The sequence below is a fragment of the Tachyglossus aculeatus genome, chromosome 5, assembly GCF_015852505.1.
Source record: "Tachyglossus aculeatus isolate mTacAcu1 chromosome 5, mTacAcu1.pri, whole genome shotgun sequence".
Classification (NCBI taxonomy): domain Eukaryota; kingdom Metazoa; phylum Chordata; class Mammalia; order Monotremata; family Tachyglossidae; genus Tachyglossus; species Tachyglossus aculeatus.
Genome location: NC_052070.1, coordinates 23,032,601 through 23,056,210, shown reverse-complemented (window position 1 = coordinate 23,056,210; position 23,610 = coordinate 23,032,601). Strand labels below are relative to the sequence as shown.

At 50.0% G+C, this 23,610-nt stretch overlaps 1 protein-coding gene across 7 annotated transcripts in view; it reads right to left on the bottom strand.

Annotated features, from left to right (window-relative positions):
- Nucleotides 1–935: 935 nt before the first annotated feature.
- LDLRAD4 (low density lipoprotein receptor class A domain containing 4) overlaps nt 936–23,610 on the bottom strand; it is a 420,524-nt gene continuing 397,849 nt past the window's right edge. For 6 of the 7 annotated variants that reach the window (XM_038746173.1, XM_038746175.1, XM_038746174.1 and 3 more), the window contains 3 exons: nt 10,892–11,046; nt 4,732–4,788; nt 936–2,648 (listed from right to left, as the gene is read on the bottom strand). In XM_038746173.1, coding sequence (XP_038602101.1) covers nt 2,118–2,648; nt 4,732–4,788; nt 10,892–11,046 — 743 coding nt within the window. In that variant the 3' untranslated portion in view covers nt 936–2,117. The remainder of the gene's footprint in view (nt 2,649–4,731; nt 4,789–10,891; nt 11,047–23,610) is intronic. The other variant, XM_038746179.1, reaches the window with a different exon arrangement.

The following is a 23,610-nucleotide window of genomic DNA, read 5'->3' as shown; positions in this document are numbered from 1 at the left end:
GGGATGCCTGAGCCGGACTATTCTGAACCAAATCCCGATGGAGAGTAATCAGAAAGGACGCTCCTCTGCTGGGAGGACACTCATTCAAATCTTCAGCAAACGAGAACTCCACAAAGTCATCTCACGGTGGAACCGCCCACAAAAGACCAAACGTGAACACACATAGGCTGATTTGGCATCAAAACTCTGCATAGATCAAATAGTCACTTTAATAATCAGTGTTTCAGTCCAATTTTCCTTGTGCAGAAGGTGTACGGAAATCCAACCTCCACAATTTAGCACGTGTGAGAGTACAGTACTCGCCTGCCGTGCCGGGCGGCAGGGGCGGTCCCCGCCGCAGCCGCCGTTTCAAAAGCAGTCTGCTTAAGACCATAGAAAGAGGGAGATTCTTTTCTTCTTTCCTCTCAAATGCAAATGCTAGTACATGGAAATAGCAGGCCTATTCAAACCGAGATGACACAAATCTGTTTGAAATTCATTTCCTAATTGCATTTTAGTTGCGTCTTGTGCTTTTTCTGTGCTCTAGAAGGCACTCTCCATCCATCCATCCGTCCGTCCGTCCGTCCATCCATCCTTCCTTCTGCCACCACCTCTCCGCTTCCGGCACCAGAGCCCAAAGAGGCCCTTCTCGGGGAGGGGACCCGAGGATCGCGGGGGCGAGGAGCTGGTCCCGAGCCCCGCGTTGGGTCGAGAGATCCAAACCTTCCCGGGGGAGAAGTCGATGGCTTTAGAACGGGAGTAGCTGGGCGGTGGGGTGGAGTGGTGGGCTCCCACGGGGCCCCCGCGGCCCGGCAAGGGCTCCACGGACCGCGTCGGACAGGGCGACCGGCTCTCCGGGCCTAAATTTAAATTTCTAGAAAACAACGAGACAGCCAGAGGACAACAAACAGGGTCACAAGTTTTAACAAGATTACAAAAAAAAAAAAAAGCAATCGTGCACTTTGAAACGATTTATTGCATAATGTCAGGATATGTGACTAAATATATTTCAGGCTACAGTGAAGACACACCCTCTCGACCCCTTGAAGACTGAAGATACTGCATCGTCAAAAGGAGTAAAGCGGCAGCGCTTTGTCATGGTTCCCGTGAACTGAGTGCGTCTGGCTTTCTGGTTGCTTTTTCATAAAACATTCACCCTAAAACTGCGGAGTAACTAAAACAGACGGACGTCTGAATCGTTGGAATCGGTTTGCTACCTTCCAGTCGAGTCTGTCTACTAAACTTCACCGATGCCCTGTCACTGGGCTGCAAATTATTGCAAAGAGAACATCTAAGGGTCCCTAGAGTCATTGATTGACACGGCGTGGGCAGACGGTAGGCTCCGTGACCCAAACCCCTCTCTCTCAGCTCTGGGGAGAACTCCTCCAGAGTAGTTCGGGCCTAATAAGTACTCCACAGGTGAAAAAAGACAACATATAGAACTTCACGTAAAACAGTTCCCTCATATATATATTTTTCTAACATTAAGATAGTGCAACTTTTTAAAAACACGTTATCACAACACAAATGAACTCCTTGCATTCATCTAATGTCTCCACTTCCTAGCTTGGCACACAAAACAGGAATTTCGGTTCATCTTTAAAAACAACCCAAAAAAAAGAAAAAAAAAAGAACAGAAAACAAACAAACCGAAGAAACATTCCTCGCCTGGGAGAACAAGCAAACTGGCCAATTTCTCTTTCTCCCCCTCCCCGCCGTCAGCCCGGCCACCCAACCCCCTCCGCCTTTCAGGGAGGAGAAGCAGGCCGGAGAAGCCTCAGTTCTGTGCTAAGCTTCCCTTCGGAATTAAATAATCGACGTGGGTTTGATGTGTTTTTCTTTTTCCTTTTCTTCCCCCCTCTTAGTTCCCTCTAAATGAAAACACTGCTGCCGGTTGAAGCCGAATGGAAGTCTGTCTATTTTGATCCACTCTGCATGCGATTCCCCAATCCCCAAGAAGGAATCCAGGACAAAGAAGGGGCTCGGCCGGCCTGGATCCCGGAGCACCAGGTCCAGTGCGACCACGTTGGCCCCGGCCCTGAACGGGGGGCGAGGCCCGGGACACGTCGCCCTCCCGGGTCCCCGTTCTCCGCCGTCCCTGTGGCCAGCGGCGGTGAATGGCGGGGGACGCGGGGGCATCAGACCAGGTTCCCGGCTTTCCTGTCTTTTCCTTTGCTCGGTACTATTGTGCTCTCCACGTGGTCCTGCTGGAATTGGAGTCTGCCCCCTCTCTGGGCGTTGCTGTGCTGGTGATGGAAAAAGGAGGAGCCGGGGTAATGCCCCATCACCTCGCTGTAGGCCGGCGGGGGCCCTTCCACCCTGCCGTTCCGGCTCCAATTGGTGGCACTGATGCCCGAGTTGCTGCTCGGCGGGCAGGGCCCCCCGTGGTACAGGGAGACGTCCATCAGGTCGCTGTCGAACACGGTTCGGTTGGGCGGGGCCCGCACGGACTCGCGGTTCAGTTCCATCTGCTGCTCGGGATCCCGCAGCTGCAGCATGCACGGGCCCTGGTACGGGGGTGGCTCCTCCCCATCCGAGAGGGAGATGGTCGGGGGCAGGTCGATCTCGTGCTGCAGGTACGGGTAGGTGGGCTGGAACCGGCTGAAGCGATCCCGCTGCATGAACGGCGGGGCGGCGAACCTGTCCCGGGCCCGTGGGGCGTACATGATCTGCGAGGGAGGGAGGGACAGAGAGGAGGACGACGCTGGGGACACCGAGCCCCAGGGAAGGCGCCACTTTTGGCCAGGGAACGGGTCTATTATATTGTTAGAGCGTACTCTCCCAAGTGCTTAGTTCAGTGCTCTGCACACAATAAGCGCTCGATAAATATGACTGACTGACTCCGTAGGAGGTGGTATTCATCGACATCTTTCTAGCCCCCCATCCACACTTTTCCCTACCCCCGCAACTAGAGTCATTCATTCAATCATATTTATTGAGCGCCTACTGTGTGCAGAGCACTGAACTAAGCACTTGGGAAGTACAAGTCGGCAGCATATAGAGATGGTCCCAACCCAACAACGGGCTCACAGTCAAACACCTGCCCACCAAATCCGGATGGCCCGTTCTTGAGCACACGGCCTCCGCTCTCCTACCCCAGGGCCCTCTAGACTGTAAGCTGACTGTGGGCAGGGAACGTGTCTGTTTATTATGTTGTACTCTCCCAAACACTTAGTACAGCGCTTTGCACACGGTAAATCCTTAATAGATATGATTGAATGAATGTATGAATGGTACAGAAGGGTTCGGCAAAGCCATCCGTCAGTGAACAGGAAAGAGGTCACCGAAAAATAAAAGAATGCACCTTGTTTTCAAAACTAGCTTCCTGAATTTAGCTTTTGTCCAATTAGCCAAGGGTAGGTCTTCTCACCAAACCTTGCCTGCCCCGTCAGATTACATCATAGGGTACATATGACGTACTGGCCGTACTATGGACTCAGGTTGGCTGAACGCCAATGGTTCTCCACCAATTTCCCAAGCATAAAGCAGAGGTTGTCAACTAGGGTCGAGACTCTCTGGGAAGTTTGGGAGCAAAGGAGGGGACGGGAAAATTATTTCAGATAATGGGGAATTCCAGGAGACCCAACAAGGAGCAGCAGTTAGTGGGAGCAGCAGTAGTTGTGGCACTGGAGCTAGAGGTGACAAAGTAACTTGTTCAGTTCTCTGGGCTTTGAGACCCCTGGATCCGCTTTCTTTGGCTACTAATTGCTGCTGCTTACCACACAGGAGCTCAGTTTTTTTCCAAACACTTAGTACAGTGCTCTGCACACAGTAAACGCTCAGTAAATACAATTGAACGAATGAATGAATGAATTCTGATATATCTTTCTGGGAGGGGTGTGAGGCAGAGTTGGGTGGGGGGATATGCCAGGTGTTGAGACACCGGATCATCAGGAGGAGACAATCCTGAGAAGCAGGAGACCTGATTTCTAACCCCTGCTCTACCACTCGACTGCTGTGTGCCTTTGGGCAAGTCATTTAATTGCTCTGTGCTTGTTTCCTCAAACACCTGTTCTCCCTTCTATTTACACTCTGCGCCTCATGTGGGAAATGGACTGTGCCTGACCTGATTATCGTTTATCCAGCCCAGAGCGCAGTACAGTATGTAATACCACAATACCTCTGCTTTATGTCACAGGAAATTGTGCGTAAGCACTTAATAAATGCCACAATAATTAAAAAGTTACCCCCTATAAAAAGCAGGCCAGAGAAGTTCCCATTTGTGGGTTCCTTTCACTTGGACTGCCTGCATTTGTATGATTTATTTATCCATTCAATCCATTCAATCGTATTTACTGAGCTCTTCCTGTGTACAGAGCACTGTAGTAAGCGCTTGGGAGAGTATGATAAAACAATAAACACTCACATTCCCTGCCCACAACAGGTGATTTTATGGTGTGGATTTTGCTCTTTTTACATCCTTAACGTTTTGTCATGTCTGTAGTTGTCATTTACTGCCTTTTCTTCCCCCTCCCCAGGACTATACTAAGCATCATTTATGGTGTGGGTTCTGCTCTTTTTACATCCTTAACGTTTTGTCACGTCTGTAGTTGTCATTTACTGCCTTTTCTTCCCCCTCCCCAGGACTATACTAAGCATCATTTATGGTGTGGGTTCTGCCCTTTTTACATCCTTAACATTTTGTCATGTCTGTAGTTGTCATTTACTGCCTTTTCTTCCCCCTCCCCAGGACTATACTAAGTATCCCAGGACCTCGCGCCCAATAACCCTTCCCGCTGAGCAGTACTGTACCTCTGAAGCGCTCTGACCGGGCACTGAGCTTTCTGAAGAAGGCCACAGGCACCCTTCCTAACAGTGGAGAGGGGAAGGGAAAAAGACAGGAAAATTGTTAACTTTTTGCAGGAGCAGCAGCCGAAGGGCAAGTTTGGGCAGTCAAAAGGTTTTGAGAAAATGATCACGCCCGTTGTAAGAAACTACTGGAGATCCACCCACAATCCCCAGTTCCTGACACAAAGGATGATGGGGTGAGCCCATCAAAGAAAATGGAAAATTCAGCACCTCCACCCGCCCCTGCATCTACAGTAAACTTAGAATCTTTTCTTTTTTTAAAAAAAAAAAGAGATGCCTCAGCTTAGACCTGTTTCCAAGCCCAGCACAAACACTTCACTGAGACTGTAAACTTCTTGTGGACAGAAATTGTGTCTACCGATTCTATGGTATTGTTCTTTGTCGGAGCCTGGCACACATAAGCACTCAATAAATATCACTGACTGACCGGTTGATTTACTTGGCCTTATGACAACTGACACTAGACAACCTTATGACAACCTTTTCTAGACTGTGAGCCCACTGTTTCTAGACTGTGAGCCCACTGTTGGGTAGGGACCATCTCTATATGTTGCCAACTTGTGCTTCCCAAGCGCTTAGTACAGTTCTCTGCACACAGTAAGCGCTCAATAAATATGATTGAATGAATGAATGAATGAATGACACTAGAATCCAATCCCCTCAGCCCAGGAATGGAAATATTCCATCAAGAAGGCTCCTGCTGTTATATGTCTAAGGCCTGAATGCACACTCACTCTCCTTTTCCCTCTCCCCTAAAAGCCCCCACCTCCAAATAATAATAATGATGGCATTTGTTAAGCGCTTACTATGTGCAAAGCACTGTTCTAAGCACTGGGGAGGATATAAGGTGATCAGGTTGTCCCATGTGGGGCTCACAGTCTTAATCCCCATTTTACAGATGAGGTAACTGAGGCACAGAGAAGTTAAGTGGCTTGCCCAAGGTCACACAGCTCACCAGTTGCTGAGCTAGGATTTGAACCCATGACCTCTGAATCCCAAGCCTGCGTTCTTTCCACTGAGCCCCGCTGCTTCTCCAAAGGGCCGTGTCTGGGCCTCGGCCCAAGGCCCCTTAGATTGTAAGCTCCTTGATGACAGTGATCGTGTCTTCGTCTATCGTATTTTCATTCATTCAATCGTATTTATTGAGCACTTACTGTGTGCAGAGCACTGTTCTAAGCACTTGGGAAGTACAAGTCGGTATTTTCCCAAACATGTAGTGTAGGACTGTGCACACAGGAGGTGTTCAATAAACCCTACTACTTGGGTGTAAGCCATTCGCATCCTTTCCCTCTTCTTAATAATTAATTAATAATGGCATTTATTAAGCACTTACTATATGCAAAGCACTGTTGACCCATTAATTAAAGTGGCTGCACAAGAAAACTGCCTAAAGCCCGGAAACCTCAATTTGTCCTTCTTGCCCTTTTTTATGGTATTGGTTAAGCACGTACTATCCACCAGGCACTGTTCTAAGCACCGGGGTAGATACAAGGTAATCGGGTTGGACACGGTCCCTGTCCCACATGGGGCTCAAAGTCTTAATCCCCATTTTACAGATGAAGGAACCGAGGCATAGAGAAGTAAAGTGACTTGCCCAAGGTCACAGAGCAGACAAGTGGAGGAGCCGGACTAGAACCCAGGTCTCTCTGACTTCCAGGGCCTTGCTCTACCTCCTGGGCCATGCTGCTTCTCTGCGTGCCACTTTGCATGTCCTCCTCCTGCTCACAGCCCAGGCTGAAAGAAGTGGAAGAAGCATCGACCACTACAGGAACTTGGGAGCTAAAGCATTGACAGCATCAGTAATACTATTAATAATAATATGATTGTGGTATTTATTAAGCACTTACTATGTGCCAAGCATTGTTCGAAGTGCTGGGGTAGATACAATAATAATAATAATGGCATTTATTAAGCACTTACTATGTGCAAAGCACTGCTGGGGAGGTTACAAGGTGATCAGGTTGTCCCACGCGGGGCTCACAGTTTTAATCCCCATTTTACAGATGAGGGAACTGAGGCACAGAGAAGTTAAGTACAAGATGATCAGGCTCCCCGTGGGGCTCGCAGTCTAAATAGGAGGGAGAACCGAATCCCCGTTTTGCAGGTGATGGAACTGAGGCCCAGAAAAGTGAAGTGACTTGTCCAAGGTCACACTGCAGATAAGCAGCGGAGCTGAGATTAGAACCCAGGTCCTCTGATTCCCAGACCCGCGCGCATTCCACCAGGCCATGCTGCTTCTCTCGTCAGACATACACTGATGCGGTGGATGGGCTTATCCAAAGCCTCACTATGAGCCTGGCTAATCGTCCAGCCCTTCGTCACCACACCACGGGGGTCCTGTGCCAACAAATTGATTCTAGGACCAGTGGTTTGCGCATCTTTGCCCCTGCAATGAGGCCCCCATAGGGACCCGGGATGTACTGTGCCAGTGGTGTACCAGGGGTGGGTCAGTGGGGTGCCCCGACGCCCTAGCGTCATATCCCTAGAGTCTCAAGGCTGAAACTTATCCATTTTCCCTGCAGGAAGCTCCATCAACTTCTTATCTCTCTCTTTGGCCACTCAATTTCCCTCCACAAGCATGCGGCTCATCACCTGTGGTCTACTGCTCAGAGAAGCAGTGCGGCTCAGTAGGAGGAGCCCGGGCTTTGGAGTCAGAGGTCATGGGTTCAAATCCCGGCCCCGCCAATTGTCAGCTGTGTGACTTTGGGCGAGTCACTTAAATTCTCTGGGCTTCAGTTACCTTGGGCACTGTGCTCGATGCAAACTGCGAATGCATGCATGCATTGTGAGGTGGGTGGTTAGGGCGTGGGTGCAGCCTGGAGCTGTGGAGCTGAAAACCGCAGCCCCCCCGAATAGCAAACCTCGCTGGCATCAGCTCGGGCTGCCTGCCTGCCACTTCCATAATCTCTCCCTTCTGAATTCCAATGTTTTGTGCTGCCCCTGAGCCGGGGGTTAGTCACGTCCTGTGCCAGGCCAGTTTAAGAAGAGCTGATGTTCTGTCTTTGGGGCCTGTGGGGGAAGGGTTGGCATGAGGCATCCAGGCCTGCTCCACTCTGGCAATTCCTCGGCAAAGTGGTTGCCCTCGGGCCTTCGGAATCATCAAGGGGAAGAAGAAACCGGGCCCTGACAATACCGAGAATAGAACCAACAGCCCGAAACCACAGATTTCTGATTGAACACCTTGGGGACGGGGACCAGGTCTACCAACTGCTTACGCCAGACTCTGCCCACAGTAGGCACTCATTAAATGCCATTGGGTGATTTGATTTCCCATTGTTGGGTAGGGACCGTCTCTATATATGGCCGATCTGTACTTTCCAAGCGCTTAGTACAGTGCTCTGCACACAGTAAGCGCTCAATAAATACGACTGAGTGAATGAATTTATTAATTGGTTAGAAGATGATCATTCCATTGCCACTTTGTACTTCCATTTCAGTCGCAGTTCAATTCCTCCACAATGGGAAATGGAGCACACCTGGTGGGGGGCTGGAACTCACCTAGACTCCCCCGAAAAACACACGTACACACACACACACACACACACACACTACGTGTGCGTGCACTCCCCGCCTCCAAATGCCTGTGAGCAGCTAAGTGTTTCTGGCACCAGGTATCTTCTGCAAACCCCTCCATCCTGCTTTTGGGCAGAATCGTCATTTTCCACACCGACGGCTCTGCACCGGGGATAACCTGTGCTGAAACACTTTCTGCCGACATTCTCTAGACTGCAAGCTCGTTATGGGTGGGGAATGTGTCTGTTATACTGTACGCCGCCAAGCACTTTTGTATAGTGCTCTGCAAACGGTAAGTGCTCAATAAATACAATTGATTGGATGAAACTGACCTAATTTCCTCCCCTCCTCCTCTCCTCCCACTTTCTTCCTCCATCCCCGAAAAGGCTTTACTCTAGATGGCAGTACCAGGTTGATTTCCAATGCTGGGCCTTTGGAGAGCTGGACAGGGCAACCTTGCCAGTCCATTGGCTTGCTGGCTTGCTCCTTAATCAATCAATCGTATTTATTGAGCGCTTACTATGTGCAGAGCACTGTACTAAGCGCTTGGGAAGTACAATCCCCTCCCCGGATCAATCCAGGGAGGGTTATCGCCCTCACCAAGCCAGAGATCTGGACAGAAATGGGGCAGAGGGTCCAGGCTCGCTGTCTGATGGGGGCTCTGCTTCAAACTGCAGTTCAAACTGCCCAAGCCACCCAGGCCAGGTGGCAGAGGGGGCTACCTCCTGGTGAAACGAACCCGTCCCACCGGATCGGGGGCAGCGGGGGTGGGAGGGACGGCTGTGGGGGCCACCAGGAAAGGCTGTTGGTGAGATGCGTCAGCGGAGAACACTCTTCCTTAGGGGGAGGAAATGTGTCTGTTCTATTGTTATGCCGCATTCCCAAGCACTTAGTACAGTGCTCTGCACACAGTAAGCGTTCAATAAATACAATTGACAGACTGACTGGATGTATATCACTGGGCCGGAGACCCAACAGGCCCCAGTGGGCGGGGAGGTCCTCTGCCCAAGCCCCCAGGGAGAAATGGAGGGACAAGGTGGCTCAGCAGACATCACTTTCCCCGTAGGGGAGCAGCAGCCCCCCACACACTCCAGGAGCCACCCCAACTCTGCCCTGGCTCACAACGGAGTTACTCTCACAGAGGAAACCGGACTTGGAACTCTGCTGAACCTGAGCTATCAATGACATTTTTTGAGTGTTTACCATGTGCCTAGAACTGTACTAAGCACTTAGGAAGAGTACAATATAACAGGGTTGGTAGACATGTTCTATTATTCTGAGCTGCTGCCCGGAGCCACAAACACGATGAGAACAGAGCTGAGTCTGGGGGTGGCGGCGAGCTGGCACTTACCTGAGCAGACAGAGGGGCTCTCCACAGGGATAAGGGGTTAGCTGGGCTCCAAGCAAGGCTAGAGGGCAATCCCCAGCAGCAGCGGGACCATTAAACCCTCACCCTCACCTCTACCACTTCTGCCCTCTGCACTGAGGGATTTGGGACTGGGGGCAGGGAGAGGGGCTTTTTTTGTTGTTGTTTTTTAGTAGATTTCATTTTGTGCTTAGTATATATCAGACACTGTTCTAAGCACTGGGGTGGATTGAAGATAATCGGGTTGGACACAATCCCTGTCCCATTTAGAGCACTCAGTCTTAAATCAGAGGAAGGAGGATTTAATCCCTGTTTTACAGATGAGGAAATTGAGGTCCAGAGAAGTGAAGTGACTCGCTCAAGGTCACACAGCAAACAAGTGGTGGGGCCAGTATCAGAACCCAGGTCCTCAGTCTACCAAACCCATGCCCTTTTCCACCAGGCCACACTGCTTCTCAGGGGCGGTTCCTGTGGAGGACCTGGTCATGAGGTCCGAGAAAGAGGAAAATGTGGACACTGAGAGCTTTAACCCAAACGCTCTAGATCTCGTGTGCTGTGGCCTGCTGGCTGGAGGGGTCACCCACTGGGCTCAGACTGCTGAGGGGAGGAATCAATCAATCAGTCGTATTTATTGAGTGCTTACTGTGTGCAGAGCACTGTACTAAGCACTTGGGAAGTACAAGTTGGCAACATATACAGTCCCTACCCAACAGTGGGCTCACAGTCTAAAAGGGGGAGGAACTCTAACTGGGGTAGGGGGGGGCGGACAGACTATGTCTCTTCACCTCCCTTTCTGCCTTGTGTCCAGCTTCCTGGGCACAGCTGACTCCTGATCGATTTTGGCATCTGGAGGTGTGAACCAGCCCATTCCCTGGCATCCGCATCCCTGAGAGCTGACTGGGAGGAGGCGCGGCGCTTTGGTCAGAGGCCCCCACCACGGTCACTCCCCAATCTTGGTTAGTCCTGAGGGGTCCGCGGCCTCAGACCCAGGCTGGCATCCCCCCCTTGGTTCCCTTTTGCCTCTCCCCACCACCCCCGCCACCAGCCCATTCCCGGGAAGCTCCCGGACACAGATCCATCCTCGTGGCGGTGTGGACCAGACGGCCACGGTCACAGCTCCTCATGGCCGGGAGCACCCCGTCCTCCCCAGGACCGCCTCCCCTCCACTGGGCCCCAGGAGGAGGGCACATCCCAGGCGGGCTTGGGACGAGGGGCAGGACTCACCGGCTGCAGGGCACCCTCCGGTCCTCGGCTCTGGCTCTGCCGGTTGACGAAGGAGCGTGTGGAGAGTTTGTAATGGTTCAGCAGGCAAACGATCACCACCACCATCACCGTGATCACCACGATGATGACGACGATCTGGGCAAACTCCAGTTCCGCTGGAAGGAGGAAAGGAACAGGCAAGTTGGCAGAGCTTTCCCACCGTCCTCCCTCTCCTGGGCTCTCTCGGCCCCTCTCTGACAGCACCGGGTGGCTGGCTCATGGCACCCTGGCACCGTCCACTCGGTCCTCTCTGCCAAGTGGACTCCTGTAGGCTCCTGCAGGCTCTTCAGGCTGGGGCTCACTAGCCACTGGGCTGGCTCATTGACCGTTTGGGGCCTTTTCTCATCAAAGCCTCTCATCACGATTTTCCTTCAACATTCGGTGGACTCATCTCACAGGCCAGGAACTGAGAGTCTGACATTCGAGGGGCCCAAAGTCCCTGAGAACTGCTCTCCTTAGAGGATGATCTTCCCTGAATGCATTGGATAACAGAAGTCAGCGCAGACCCCGAGGGGACGGCTCCCCTCTCCCCAACCCCAAGGTTGGTGATCACACCTCTGAGCCAACAGCAGAACAGGGTTAACAGAACCTTTTCCCAAGGACCGCCCTGCACAGACCCCTCCCTGGCCTACCTGGGTCCCAAGAGAACTTGAGAAAGGACACAGGGGACAAAGCCCTGATTTCCACGGGATAGGGGTTTGATGGGGGTGCTCACTCAGCCAGAAAATCAAGACATCAAGAGAATTCAGGTAGCTCCAGGAACCCAGGCAGACTGGAGAAGGTGCCCTGGGGTGGGAAGAGCCGAGAGGGTGATCCAGGCCTGGGCCTGCTGCCCAGCTGGAAAGCCACACAGTGCTCTTTCCTCAGCCCTGTCCACTTCCCCTGCAACCGTGTATCTACAGACTGGTGACCTCAACGTAAGACACTAGGTCGCTCCTTGAGAGTGGAGATCGTGTCTACCAACACTACACTCTCCCAAGCGTTTAGTATAGCTCTCTGTACACAGTAAGTGCTCAATAAATACCACTGATAGATTGATCCACTTAAAGAGTAGTGACATTAAAACCCCCACACCCCAGACACGTTTAGCAAGGAGACTAAGCAGTTCCCAGGCGCAAAGACTGCAACCCTTCCGTCCTTCCACGAACCTGGCCCCGGTCTCACCCTTGGCCGGATGTCAAGGGCCGATACCGAGGGAGCATTTTACCTCAAAGTTACCGCGCTAAAGAAGGCCCGGCGAGAAGGAAACCAAAACCACAGAACGGCATCCACTGACTTCTGCGGACGCCAAAATGCTTTGCCAAGAAACCAGGGAGATAATGGATGAACCCAGAAACTTGGTCTCATTTTGCAAAGGGAAAGGTGGGGATGCTCGATTGAAAGAGAAAGGAGTAATCCTGCAGATGGAGAAAAAAAAAGCTCTGGGAATTCCCAGGTGCTTTCCTTCCGTCAGAATCACTAATTGCCTTATGGCCATGAGTAGATGGGAGCGTTGGTCCCCACAACGACAGCCGGGGCCAAATCTCCATGTGATTAATTCTCTTTTACCCGGAGGATGCCTTTCTAGGTCACCTTCCGCACTCTGGGATCCCGAGGGCCAACGCCAGTAGGATTTTGCAACCATTTCCAGCAAAAAAAAAAAACCCATCCAATTCTATACACCCTGATCACTTCAAAGAGCACTCTGGATCATTGAAAAGTGGGGTGAGTGGCGACGCTATCAGAAACACCAGCGAGGAAGAAGGGGATCGACCGGTGCAGCGATCTACCCGCACCATTTTGAAGGGAGCCATGGACTTGAAGGGTTTTGCTGAGATCTGTAAGTAGGGAGAGAAACCTGTGTGGGCTGCAAGTGACGTTCAAAGTCCCTCCGGAGTGTGGACGGACTCATTTCGGAGAAGGGGAGGCAGAGAGCCAGCCATGCACAGGACTAGAGACCGGCCCACCGCAGGCCGGATGGACCACAGACACCACACCGAATGAGTCACGGTTGGGCCAGGTGGGGCTCCCGGTGCCCACCAGGCCTTCCGAGCCAGCTCCTTCCAGTCCTGACAGACCACCGTCAGTAAATCGGGAGCTACTGCCACAAATCGGGGAGGAAATTTGATGGCAGGGAAGGAGGAACTCCAAACCAAGTGGGAGATGAGGTCACACTTCCCTGACGATCATAGTTCAGAGGTCTCGGCCTCCAGGCAGAGGAAGGCCCAGGGGACAGGCGAATGTGCTAGTCACGGGAAAAGGCAGGGAACTACTTTTTCATTCATTCAATCATATTTATTGAGCGCTTACTGTGTGCAGAGCACAGTACTAAGCGCTTGGGAAGTACAAGTTGGCAACATATAGAGACGGTCCCTACCCAACAGTGGGTTCACAGTCTAGAAGACTTCCACCAAGGCTTGCCTGGGTCGGGGGGAGGCCAGCCCCCAAACCAATAGGGTCCTCCCCACCCTGCCTATCTCCAGGGGCAGAGGGGATTCAGCTTGTGAATCGGTTACTTCCTGGCACAAAGAGAGCCCTCAGCGTGAGCCAGACGGAAATGGAGATGGAGATGAGGGTGAGGGGAACAGCGAAAGCTAGAATGGAAGCTCCTCAAGGGCAGGGATCAGGTCTACTAGTGCTGTTTGCTCTCTCGTCAGTCCCATCCCCTTCCCCTCAACCGTGACTCTTCAGACTGGTGACCTACAAATAGGACCCCGAGTAACTCCTTAAGGGCGGGGATTGTGTCTGCCGACAATATCGCACTCTCCCAAGTGCTTCGTCCAGTGTTCTGCACTCAGTGCATACTATACTGTTTGACTGAGATGAGGGTGGGGGTGCCGGGGTGATTGCTGGCGATAGAGAAGGTAATCATAATAATTATTATTATGGTATTTGTTAAGCGCTTTCTACGTTCCAAGCACCGTTCTAAGCGCTGGGATAGACACAAGGTGGTCAGGATGCCCCATGAGGGGCTCACAGTCTTAATCCCCTTTTTTACAGGTGAGGTAACTGAGGCCCAGAGAAGTGAAGTGACTTGCCCAGGTGGTGGAGTAGGGATTAGAACCCATGACCTTCTGACACCCAGGCCTCTGCTCTATCCACTATGCCACACTGCCTTCAAGGTAAAGGCGATGATGGCGGCCAAGTCACTGAGGCACCTCAGAGAGCAACGGCTCCCGCAAGATACTATCGCCCTGGTGGAAACAGCCAGGGCACAGCAGCCACAGATTGAGAAAGGGGAGGCATTCATTCATTCATTCAATCGTATTTATTGAGCGCTTACTGTGTGCAGAGCACTGTACTAAGCGCTTGGGAAGTACAAGTTGGCAACATATAGAAATGGTCCCTACCCAACAGTGGGCTCACAGTCTAGAAGACCGATGATACTGACTGAGTGCCTACTGGGAAGCAGTGTGGCTCAATGGAAAGAGCCTGGGCTTTGGAGTCAGAGGCCATGGGTTCAAATTCCGGCTCCGCCAATTGTCAGCTGTGTGACTTTGGGCAAGTCACTTCACTTCTCTGTGCTTCAGTTACCTCATCTGTACAGTAGGGATTAAGACTGTGAGCCCCACGTGGGACAACCTGATCACCTTGTTACCTCCCCAGCACTTAGAACAGTGCTTTGCACATAGTAAGCGCTTAATAAATGCCATCATTATTATTATTATTACTGGGTGCGGAGCACTGGACTAAGTGCTTGAGAGCATACAACAGAGTTGTTTGAGAAACAGTGTGGATCAGTGGAAAGAGCCCGGGCTTTGGAGTCAGAGGCCATGGGTTCAAATCCCGGCTCCATCACTTGTCAGCTGTGTGACTTTGGACAAGTCACTTAACTTCTCTGGGCCTCAGTTACCTCATCTGTAAAATAGAGATTAAGACTGTGGGCCCCACTTGGGACAACCCGATCACCTTGTATCCTCCCCAGTGCTTAGAACAGTGCTTTGCACATAGTAAGCGCTTAACAAATGCCATCATTATTATTACATGGTCCCTGCCCCCAAGGAGCTCATTAATCAGTCAATGAGAAGCAGTGAGGCCTAGTAGATAAAGCACAGGCCTGGGAACCACAAAGACCTGGGTCCTAGTCCCTGCTCTGCCACTTGTCTGCTGTGTGACCTTGGGCAAGTCACTTCACTTCTCTGTGACTCAGTTACCTCATCTGTAAACTGGGGTATTAAGACCATGAGCCCCATGTGGGACAGGGACTGTGTCTAACCTGATTATATTGTATCTACTCCAACGTTTAGAATAGCCTTGGCACATAATAAGTGCTTAACAAATACCATAAAAAATGATATTTACTGAGCACTTCCCATGTGCAGAGCATTGTAACAAGCACTTGAGAGAGTACAACAGCTAGTAGACATTTTACCTGCACACAAGGAGATTATTAATCAATGAACGGAATTTACTGAGTGCTTCCTGTGTGCAGAGCACTGTAATAAATGCTTAGAAGAATACAAGCTGGTAGACATGTTCACTGTCCACAAGGCGTTCACAGTCTAAATGGGAAGATAGACATTAAAATAAATATATTTACCGTCTAGAGCCATTAGCAGCCTGGATTTCTGAAGATGGAATACCATAACCCACAGACACTCACTACCAGATGGGCACACAAAATTATTCAGAAATCCCACACTGAATTAAGAGATAACTCCATAGACAGGAGAACTTGACCTGAGGTCTCTTTCCAAGCTGTTTTCCATTGGCTTTTCAGAAATTTAAACTGACTGTTCTATTTTAATTCAATCACTGCTCTGGTCCGGAACTCCCCTTTCCTCCCCCAAATCACCATTATCATGTCAAATGTACTAGCTGCCTATGAATTGTTACCACAGATGCACACGTGTGCACACACATACACAAACACACACCCTAATTCAATTTATCATCTTTGTTCAAGCTAAAGGAGCTCATAGCCTTGTCAGGTGCCAGTATATCTTTGATAATTTAACTTTGAAGAGGAATGGAAACTTCTGAGTGTCTTCCAGAAGAGTAACCTGAAAGTCCAGAGGCATTTCCATATTCTTCTCTACCCACTAAAAGCACTAACATGGTGCACAGACAGGACCGGCTTCTGTGGGACTTTCCCAAGCATGTTGCACCATGCGTTACACAAAGGAGGCACTCAATAAATAATAATAATAATGATGGCATTTGTTAAGCGCTATGTGCAAAGCACTGTTCTAAGCGCTGGGAAGGATACAAGGTGATGAGGTGAGGTTGTCCCACGTGGGGCTCACAGTCTTAATCCCCATTTTACAGATGAGGGAACTGAGGCACAGAGAAGTGAAGTGACTTGTCCAAAGTCACACAGCTAAGTGGCGGAGCCGGGATTTGAACCCATGACCTCTGACTCGCAAGCCCATGCTCTTTCCACTGAGCCATGCTGCTTCTCATATCCTGCTGCCAGAGAGGCTCTCTTGTCAGCTCCACACTAGCAAGGACCACAGTGCAAACTCACAGGCTGGGAAGTGGCTTGGTTTCTACTACCTGCCCAGAATTGTTTTCTATTCCATTTTAAACTAAAAGTTTGGGAGCTGCTGATTCCTCCTCCACCACATTTCCTGGCTCCGCTCCTTCCTCTCCACCTAAACAGCAAGCTCCTAGCCCTGGCTCTTGTTATATCACAGTTAAGACTACTCAGCCTCTCCTAGCTTCAGTCTGAGAGGAACATCTTCTTACAGTATGGATCAGGGTCCAGTTCCCCAATCCCCCCAAAAACCTCCCTCACTCCCTCCTTGTCAAGCAAAAACTCCTTTCCAGTGGCTTCAATGCGGCCCACCGACTCTCTCCACCTGCTCTCCTCACCCCTACACCCCAGCCCTTAATCTGCACTCTTCCCACGCTCGCCTTAAAAACTCTCCCATCCGGCTCATCTTAAAAAATGGGGATCCTGCTGGGAGAGGAAGTGAGGATCCTGGCTCTGCCACTTACCTGCTGTGTGACCTTGGAGACGTCACTGAACTTCTCTGTGCCCCAGTTCTGTGCCTCATCTGTAAAATGGAGATTTTACCTGTTCCCCCTACTACTTAGACTGAGCCCTATGTAGGACTTGGACTGTGTCCAACCTAATTAACTTGTATCTACCCCAGTGCTTAGAACAGTACTTGACACATAGTAAGTGCTTAACAAATACCATAATTATATTATTATTAGTAGTAACCCAATGGGAGATGAAGTGAGAATCCCAATGAGAGAGGAAGTGGGACTGACAGATATGAAACGGAAGCTCCTGAAGGATGGAGCTGACGTGAGTTTCTCATGGGCAGGAAGACAGGGAGGGGGATGGCTTCTGAAAGAAAACAATAGACTGACTCCTTGCCCCATCTATTAACATGCAACCTCACAGTGAGGTGGACAAAGTGGGCCGGAGTGACCAAATATGAGGGATCCACGGCAGCAAAGGTATGGCACTTTGTGCGAAACCTGCTTCAGGAGAAAGGAGAGAGGTTTGTTTTGCTGCAGAGGAGAGGAGGGAAAGAGAGAGAAGAGGGGAGGAATGAGGAAGGGAGGGGGAGAGAGAGAAAGGAAAAAAGGCACTGTGAACTCAGAAGACAAGGAGAGGGGACCTCATGTAGAAAGACCGGATTGCACGAAAACTCCTTTAGACTATAAAATCACTGAGGGCAGAGATCCCAGAAACTGTGGCTTTCACTTCTTCAGTTTGCCTCCTTTGCACCTAGCTCAATGGGTGTTACCACCCACAGGCTTCTTTCGGTGCTGGAAGATGAGGAAGAGGAGAATGGAGTCCTGAAACATGCAGTGGGAAATTGGAAGGGCGAATGACGCGTGAAAAGAGGCACAGTACAGAGAGAAAAGAACCTATCAATCAATCAATCGTATTTATTGAGCGCTTACTGTGTGCAGAGCACTGTACTAAGTGCTTGGGAAGTACAAGTTGGCAACATATAGAGATGGTCCCTACCCAACAGTGAGCTCACAGTCTAGAAAACCAAGACAGAGGACATTATCAAAACATCCGTATACTGATCTGAGTTCCCTATGCAGTCTGGTGTCTGTGTCTCTCAGGTATCTACTGACTTGGTGAGCAAGGCCTGTCCCAAACGCCTCAGGGCGGGGTGATTCAAGAATCAAGTTAATTTTCTCCCCTTCCCACTCCCATTTTTAGGGTCGAGGTTCAAGAGTCTCCAATAGCGATGAGTTAGCAAGGGAAAAATCCATGGGTAACTTTGCTGCCGCAGACAGGGAACTAAGGCCCAGGAAAAGAGTGACAATTGAGCAGAATGGTTTCTTCCCCCAGGCTTTGTGTCCCCGGCAGCCTACAGTGCAGCCCAGAAGAACCCTGAGGGGAGGCAGAGCTGTGGGGGTCTGGGGTTTTCCTGGACAGAATCAACCCCAAGACCCCCCAGCCTGGCCAGCCAGTCTGGGGGCCCACAGACTTCTGGAGGAGGACATTCTCCAGCCTTTAAGGCTCACCCACCCAGGCTACCATAGCCCACGCCCCTCTTCTACTCCCCATAGGAATCCTCTACTCTCCCTCAGCAATTATATATATATACGAATGGATTCAGTTGTCTCGGCCATTTATTGATCAGATTACCCCATTTGTAATTATTTTTAAATCTTTGATCCCATCCCTGTGGGCAGGGAATATGTCTCGGCTTCTGTTGGACTTTCCCAAAGGTTTAGTACAGTACATCACAACCAGCGGATGCTCAGTAAATACGTTCTTCTACTACAACTACTACTACTACTGATTTAGAGCTAGCCCAAATCCCTCCTGCTTTAGCGTTAGCCCACTTCCTCCTGTTTCAGAGGGGAAGTGTGTCTAGTGGTCATCTCTGAGAGTAGGCAGGATCCACAGTGCTTTGCACATTGTAAGCGCTTAACAAATACCATTATTATTATTATCCACACTTAACAAACCAGCTCTTTTCCAGGCTAGGCAGTTCCAGTTTGTCAGGGACAGTGGCCCCAGAGAGCGGCCGTGCTATTTAGCCGGAGAGGAGGTCAAAGCAGAGGAAAGACACCAGACCCAGCTGGAGCCGAGGGGGCCAACTGGCACAGCTCCGCAGGCAGCCTGCCAGGATGAGGAGGGGAGGGAAACAACAACAACTACGTCCTTGGGTCCAGACGTTCCTCATCATGGTGCAGTCCTAACTTCGGAATGCACATCCACTGCCTTGAGCTCTTAACCGCCTCCTGCTAAGATCAACACCTCCCTCTGCAGCGTCTGTCACAGATCCTCCTGACAGGAATCAGCATATCCTAGTGGATAGAGCACGGGCCTGGGAGTTGGAGGACCCGGGTTCTAATTCCACCTCTGCCACTCTGTCTGTTAGGGAACCTTGAGCAAGTCAATCAATCAATCGGTTGTGTTTATTGAGCGCTTACTGTGTGCAGAGCACTGTATTAAGTGCTTGGGAGAGTACAAAACAACAATATTAACAAGCACATTCCCTGCCCACAATGAGCTTACAGTCTAGAAGAGGAGGCAGACATTAATATAAATTACAGATATGGACATTCATTCATTCATTCATTCAATCGCATTTATTGAGCATTTACTGTGTGCAGAGCACTGTGCTAAGCGCTTGGAGAGTACAAGTCGGCAACATACAGAGACGGTCCCTACCCAACAACGGGCTCAAGTGCTGTAGGGGTGGGGGAAGTTGGGGGTGAATATGGGGAACAAGTCAGAGCAATGTAGAAGGGCGTGGGAAAAGAGGAAATGAGAGCCTAGTCCGGGAAGGCCTCTTGGAAGAGATGTGCCTTCAATAAGGCTTTGAAGGTTTAAGGTAGAAGTCACTAGACTTCTCTGGGACTTAGTTTCCTCATCTGCACCGTACGCTTTAAATGCCTGTTCTCCCTCCTTCTTAGCCTGAGCGCCCCACGTGGGACAGGGACTGTGTCTGATCTATCATCATCATCATCATCAATCGTATTTATTGAGTGCTTACTGTGTGCAGAGCACTGTACCAAGCGCTTGGGAAGTACAAGTTGGCAACATATAGAGACAGTCCCTACCCAATAGTGGGCTCACAGTCTAAAAGGGGATGTATCCACCCCAGTACTTAGTATAATGCTTGGCACATAGTAAGCACTTAGGAAATACCATTATTATTACTTGATTCCTTCTGAGATTCTGGCTCCTCCTAAAAGCTTTCACAGGAAAAGTGGCCGGCTGAACCACAGCTCCCACCTTGGTTCTCATCCTCCATCCAGTGAGGGCCTCGCTCTTTGCTCTGCTCTGACCATACATCCTTCCTCTGCAGAACTCATCTGAGTCCCAGCTGTCTGATATGCCAGTCCTCTCCCTCCCTCCTTCCTCCTGTCTACACTGACATCTTAGCGTCAGCCTTTCGGAGGCGAGGGGACAGGCTCCCCCCATGCCCAACACTCCTGGCCCCGCCAGAAGCTGTCCGTTCTGTCCTCTGTCTGCCCACCCTCCCCCCTCACTAGTCCTGAGGCCCTTCGGGAAGGCGGTGCTGAGCATTGGGCTGGCTTTTGACATCTGGGAAAAGTTTGCTATCCCCTTCTGAACCTCACGTTTCAAACCCCACACCGAGATATATACATAGATATATAGAGAGATATATATGTATGATGGCATTTATTAAGCGCTTACTATGTGCAAAGCACTGTTCTAAGTGCTGGAGAGGTTACAAGGTGATCAGGTTGTCCCGGGGGGGCTCACAGTTTCAATCCCCATTTTCCAGATGAGGGAACTGAGGCACAGAGAAGTTCAGTGACTTGCCCAAAGTCACACAGCTGACAAGTGGCAGAGCCGGGATTTGAACCCATGACCTCCAACTCCAAAGCCCGGGCTCTTTCCACTCAGCCACACTGCTTCCATTTTTCTGGGGGAGGGCTCTGTGTCTGACCCATTCCTGGGCTTCTGGAGCTGAAGCCCTCCCTCCCAGCTCTCAGGAGTCACTTCAGGAGTCACTTCTGAGCCTCTAATTACAACAACAATAATGATATTGGTATTTGTTAAGCGCTTCCTCTGTGCCAGGCACCATACTAAGCGCTGGTGTGAATACAAGCAATTTGAGTTGGACACAGTCCCTGTCCCACTTAAGGCTCACAGTCTTGATCCATATTTTACAGATGAGGTAACTGAGGCACGTAGAAGTGAATAGACTTGCCCAAGTCCACACAGCGGACAAGTGGCGGAGCCGGGATTAGAGCCTACGACCTCCTGACTCCGGAGTGGACGCCATGCTGCTTCTCGACTCTAGACTGTGAGCTCATAGTGGGCAGGGAGTGTGTCTGCTAATTGTTACATTCATCATCATCAATCGTATTTATTGAGCGCTTATTGTGTGCAGAGCACTGTACTAAGCGCTTGGGAAGTACAAGTTGGAAACATACAGAGAGTCCCTACCCAATAGTGGGCCCACAGTCTAAAAGGAGGAGACGGAGAACAAAACCAAACATACTAACAAAATAAAATAAATAGAATAGATATGTACAAGTAAAATAAATAAATAAATAGAGTAATAAATATGTACAAACATATATACATATATACAGGTGCTGCGGGGAAGGGAAGGAGGTAAGATGGGGGGATGGAGAGGGGGACGAGGGGGAGAGGAAGGAAGGGGCTCAGTCTGAGAAGGCCTCCTGGAGGAGGTGAGCTCTCAGTAGGGCCTTGAAGGAAGAGAGCTAATTATACTCAGAGAGCTAATTACACTAATTATTAGCTAATTACACTAATTATTAGCTAATTATACACTATATGTATAAAAACATATATACATATATACAGGTGCTGTGGGGAAGGGAAGGAGGTAAGATGGGGGGATGGAGAAGGGGACGAGGGGGAGAGGAAGGAAGGGGCTCAGTCTGGGAAGGCCTCCTGGAGGAGGTGAGCTCTCAGTAGGGCCTTGAAGGGAGGAAGAGGGCTAATTACATTATACTCTCCCAACTGCTTAGTACAGTGCTATGCACACAGTAAGCCCTTAATAAATATCATTGGATGAATGAGAGGCAGGCACTGCCACTGGACCACTGCTTTCTCCCAAAATGACTGCACTCCCAGAGGAAATGGCCCCATCTGCTTACTGTCTGAAGCCAGCCTGCCTACTTGCCCGTCTGCCTGACCATGGAGCCCCAAGGCCTTTCGGTAGATAAGCACTTGGAATCCTCTCCTAGACCCATCCAACGCGGGTTCCCTGGCGGCACGACCCAACATGTCCCACCATCGGCCCCCGGCCCACATCATCCCCTGGGCCTGGAATGCCCTCCCTCCGCCCATCCGCCAAGTTACCTCTCTTCCTCCCTTCAAGGCCCTACTGAAAGCTCACCTCCTCCAGGAGGCCTTCCCAGACTGAGCCCCTTCCTTCCTCTCCCCCTCGTCCCCCTCTCCATCCCCCCATCTTACCTCCTTCCCTTCCCCACAGCACCTGTATATATGTATACATGTTTGTACATATTTATTACTCTATTTATTTATTTATTTATTTTACTTGTACATATCTATTCTATTTATTTTATTTTGTTAGTATGTTTGGTTTTGTTCTCTGTCTCCCCCTTTTAGACTGTAAGCCCACTGTTGGGTAGGGACTGTCTCTATATGTTGCCAACTTGTACTTCCCAAGCACTTAGTACAGTGTTCTGCACACAGTAAGCGCTCAATAAATATGATTGATGATGATGATGATGATGACCCAGCTTCCCTCCAGCTGAGGTGGCCTGAGGGACCCGGCTCACCCAAAGTCCGAGCGGGAGTTCAGAAGGGCAAGGTTTCTCTCTGAATGTATTGAATTCCTCTAGACCAACTCCAGAGAAGGTTGATTGCTGGTATTTATTTTACTCGTACATCCTTACTATTCTATTTATTTTATTTTGTTAATATGTGTTGTTTTGTTGTCTGTCTCCACCTTCTAATAAAGAAAAATAATAATGATGGCATTTATTAAGTGCTTACTATGTGCAAATCACTGTTCTAAGCGCTGGGGAGATTACAAGGTGATCAGGTCCCACGGGGGGCCTCAAAGTCTTCATCCCCATTTTACAGATGAGGTAACTAGGCAGAGAGAAGTGAAGTGACTTGCCCAAAGGCACACAGCTGACAATTGGCGGAGCTGGGATTTGAACCCATCACCTCTGACTCCAAAGCCCGGGCTCTTTCCACTGAGCCACACTGCTTCTCTGCTGAGCCACACTGCTTCTAGACTGTGAGCCCGCTGTTGGGTAGGGACTGTCTCTATATGTTGCCAACTTGTACTTCCCAAGCGCTTAATACAGTGCTCTGCACACAGTAAGCGCTCAATAAATACGATTGAATGAATGAATGATTGGTATTTATTTTACTTGTACATATTTACTATTCTATTTATTTTATCTTGTTAATATGTTTTGTTTTGGCTGTCTCCCCCTTCTAGACTGTGAGCCCTCTGTTGGGTAGGGACCGTCCCTAGATGTTGCCAACTTGTACTTCCCAAGCACTTAGTACAGTGCTCTGCATGCAGTAAGCGCTCAATAAATACGATTGAATGAATGAATGAATGGTATTACTTGTACATATTTACTATTCTATTTATTTTATTTTGTTAATATGTTTTGTCATCTGTCTCCCCCTTCTAGACTGTGAGCCCGCTATTGGGTAGGGACCGTCTCTAGATGTTGCCAACTTGTACTTCCCAAGCGCTTAGTACAGTGCTCTGCACACAGTAAGCGCTCAATAAATACGATTGAATGAATGAATGATTGGTATTTATTTTACTTGT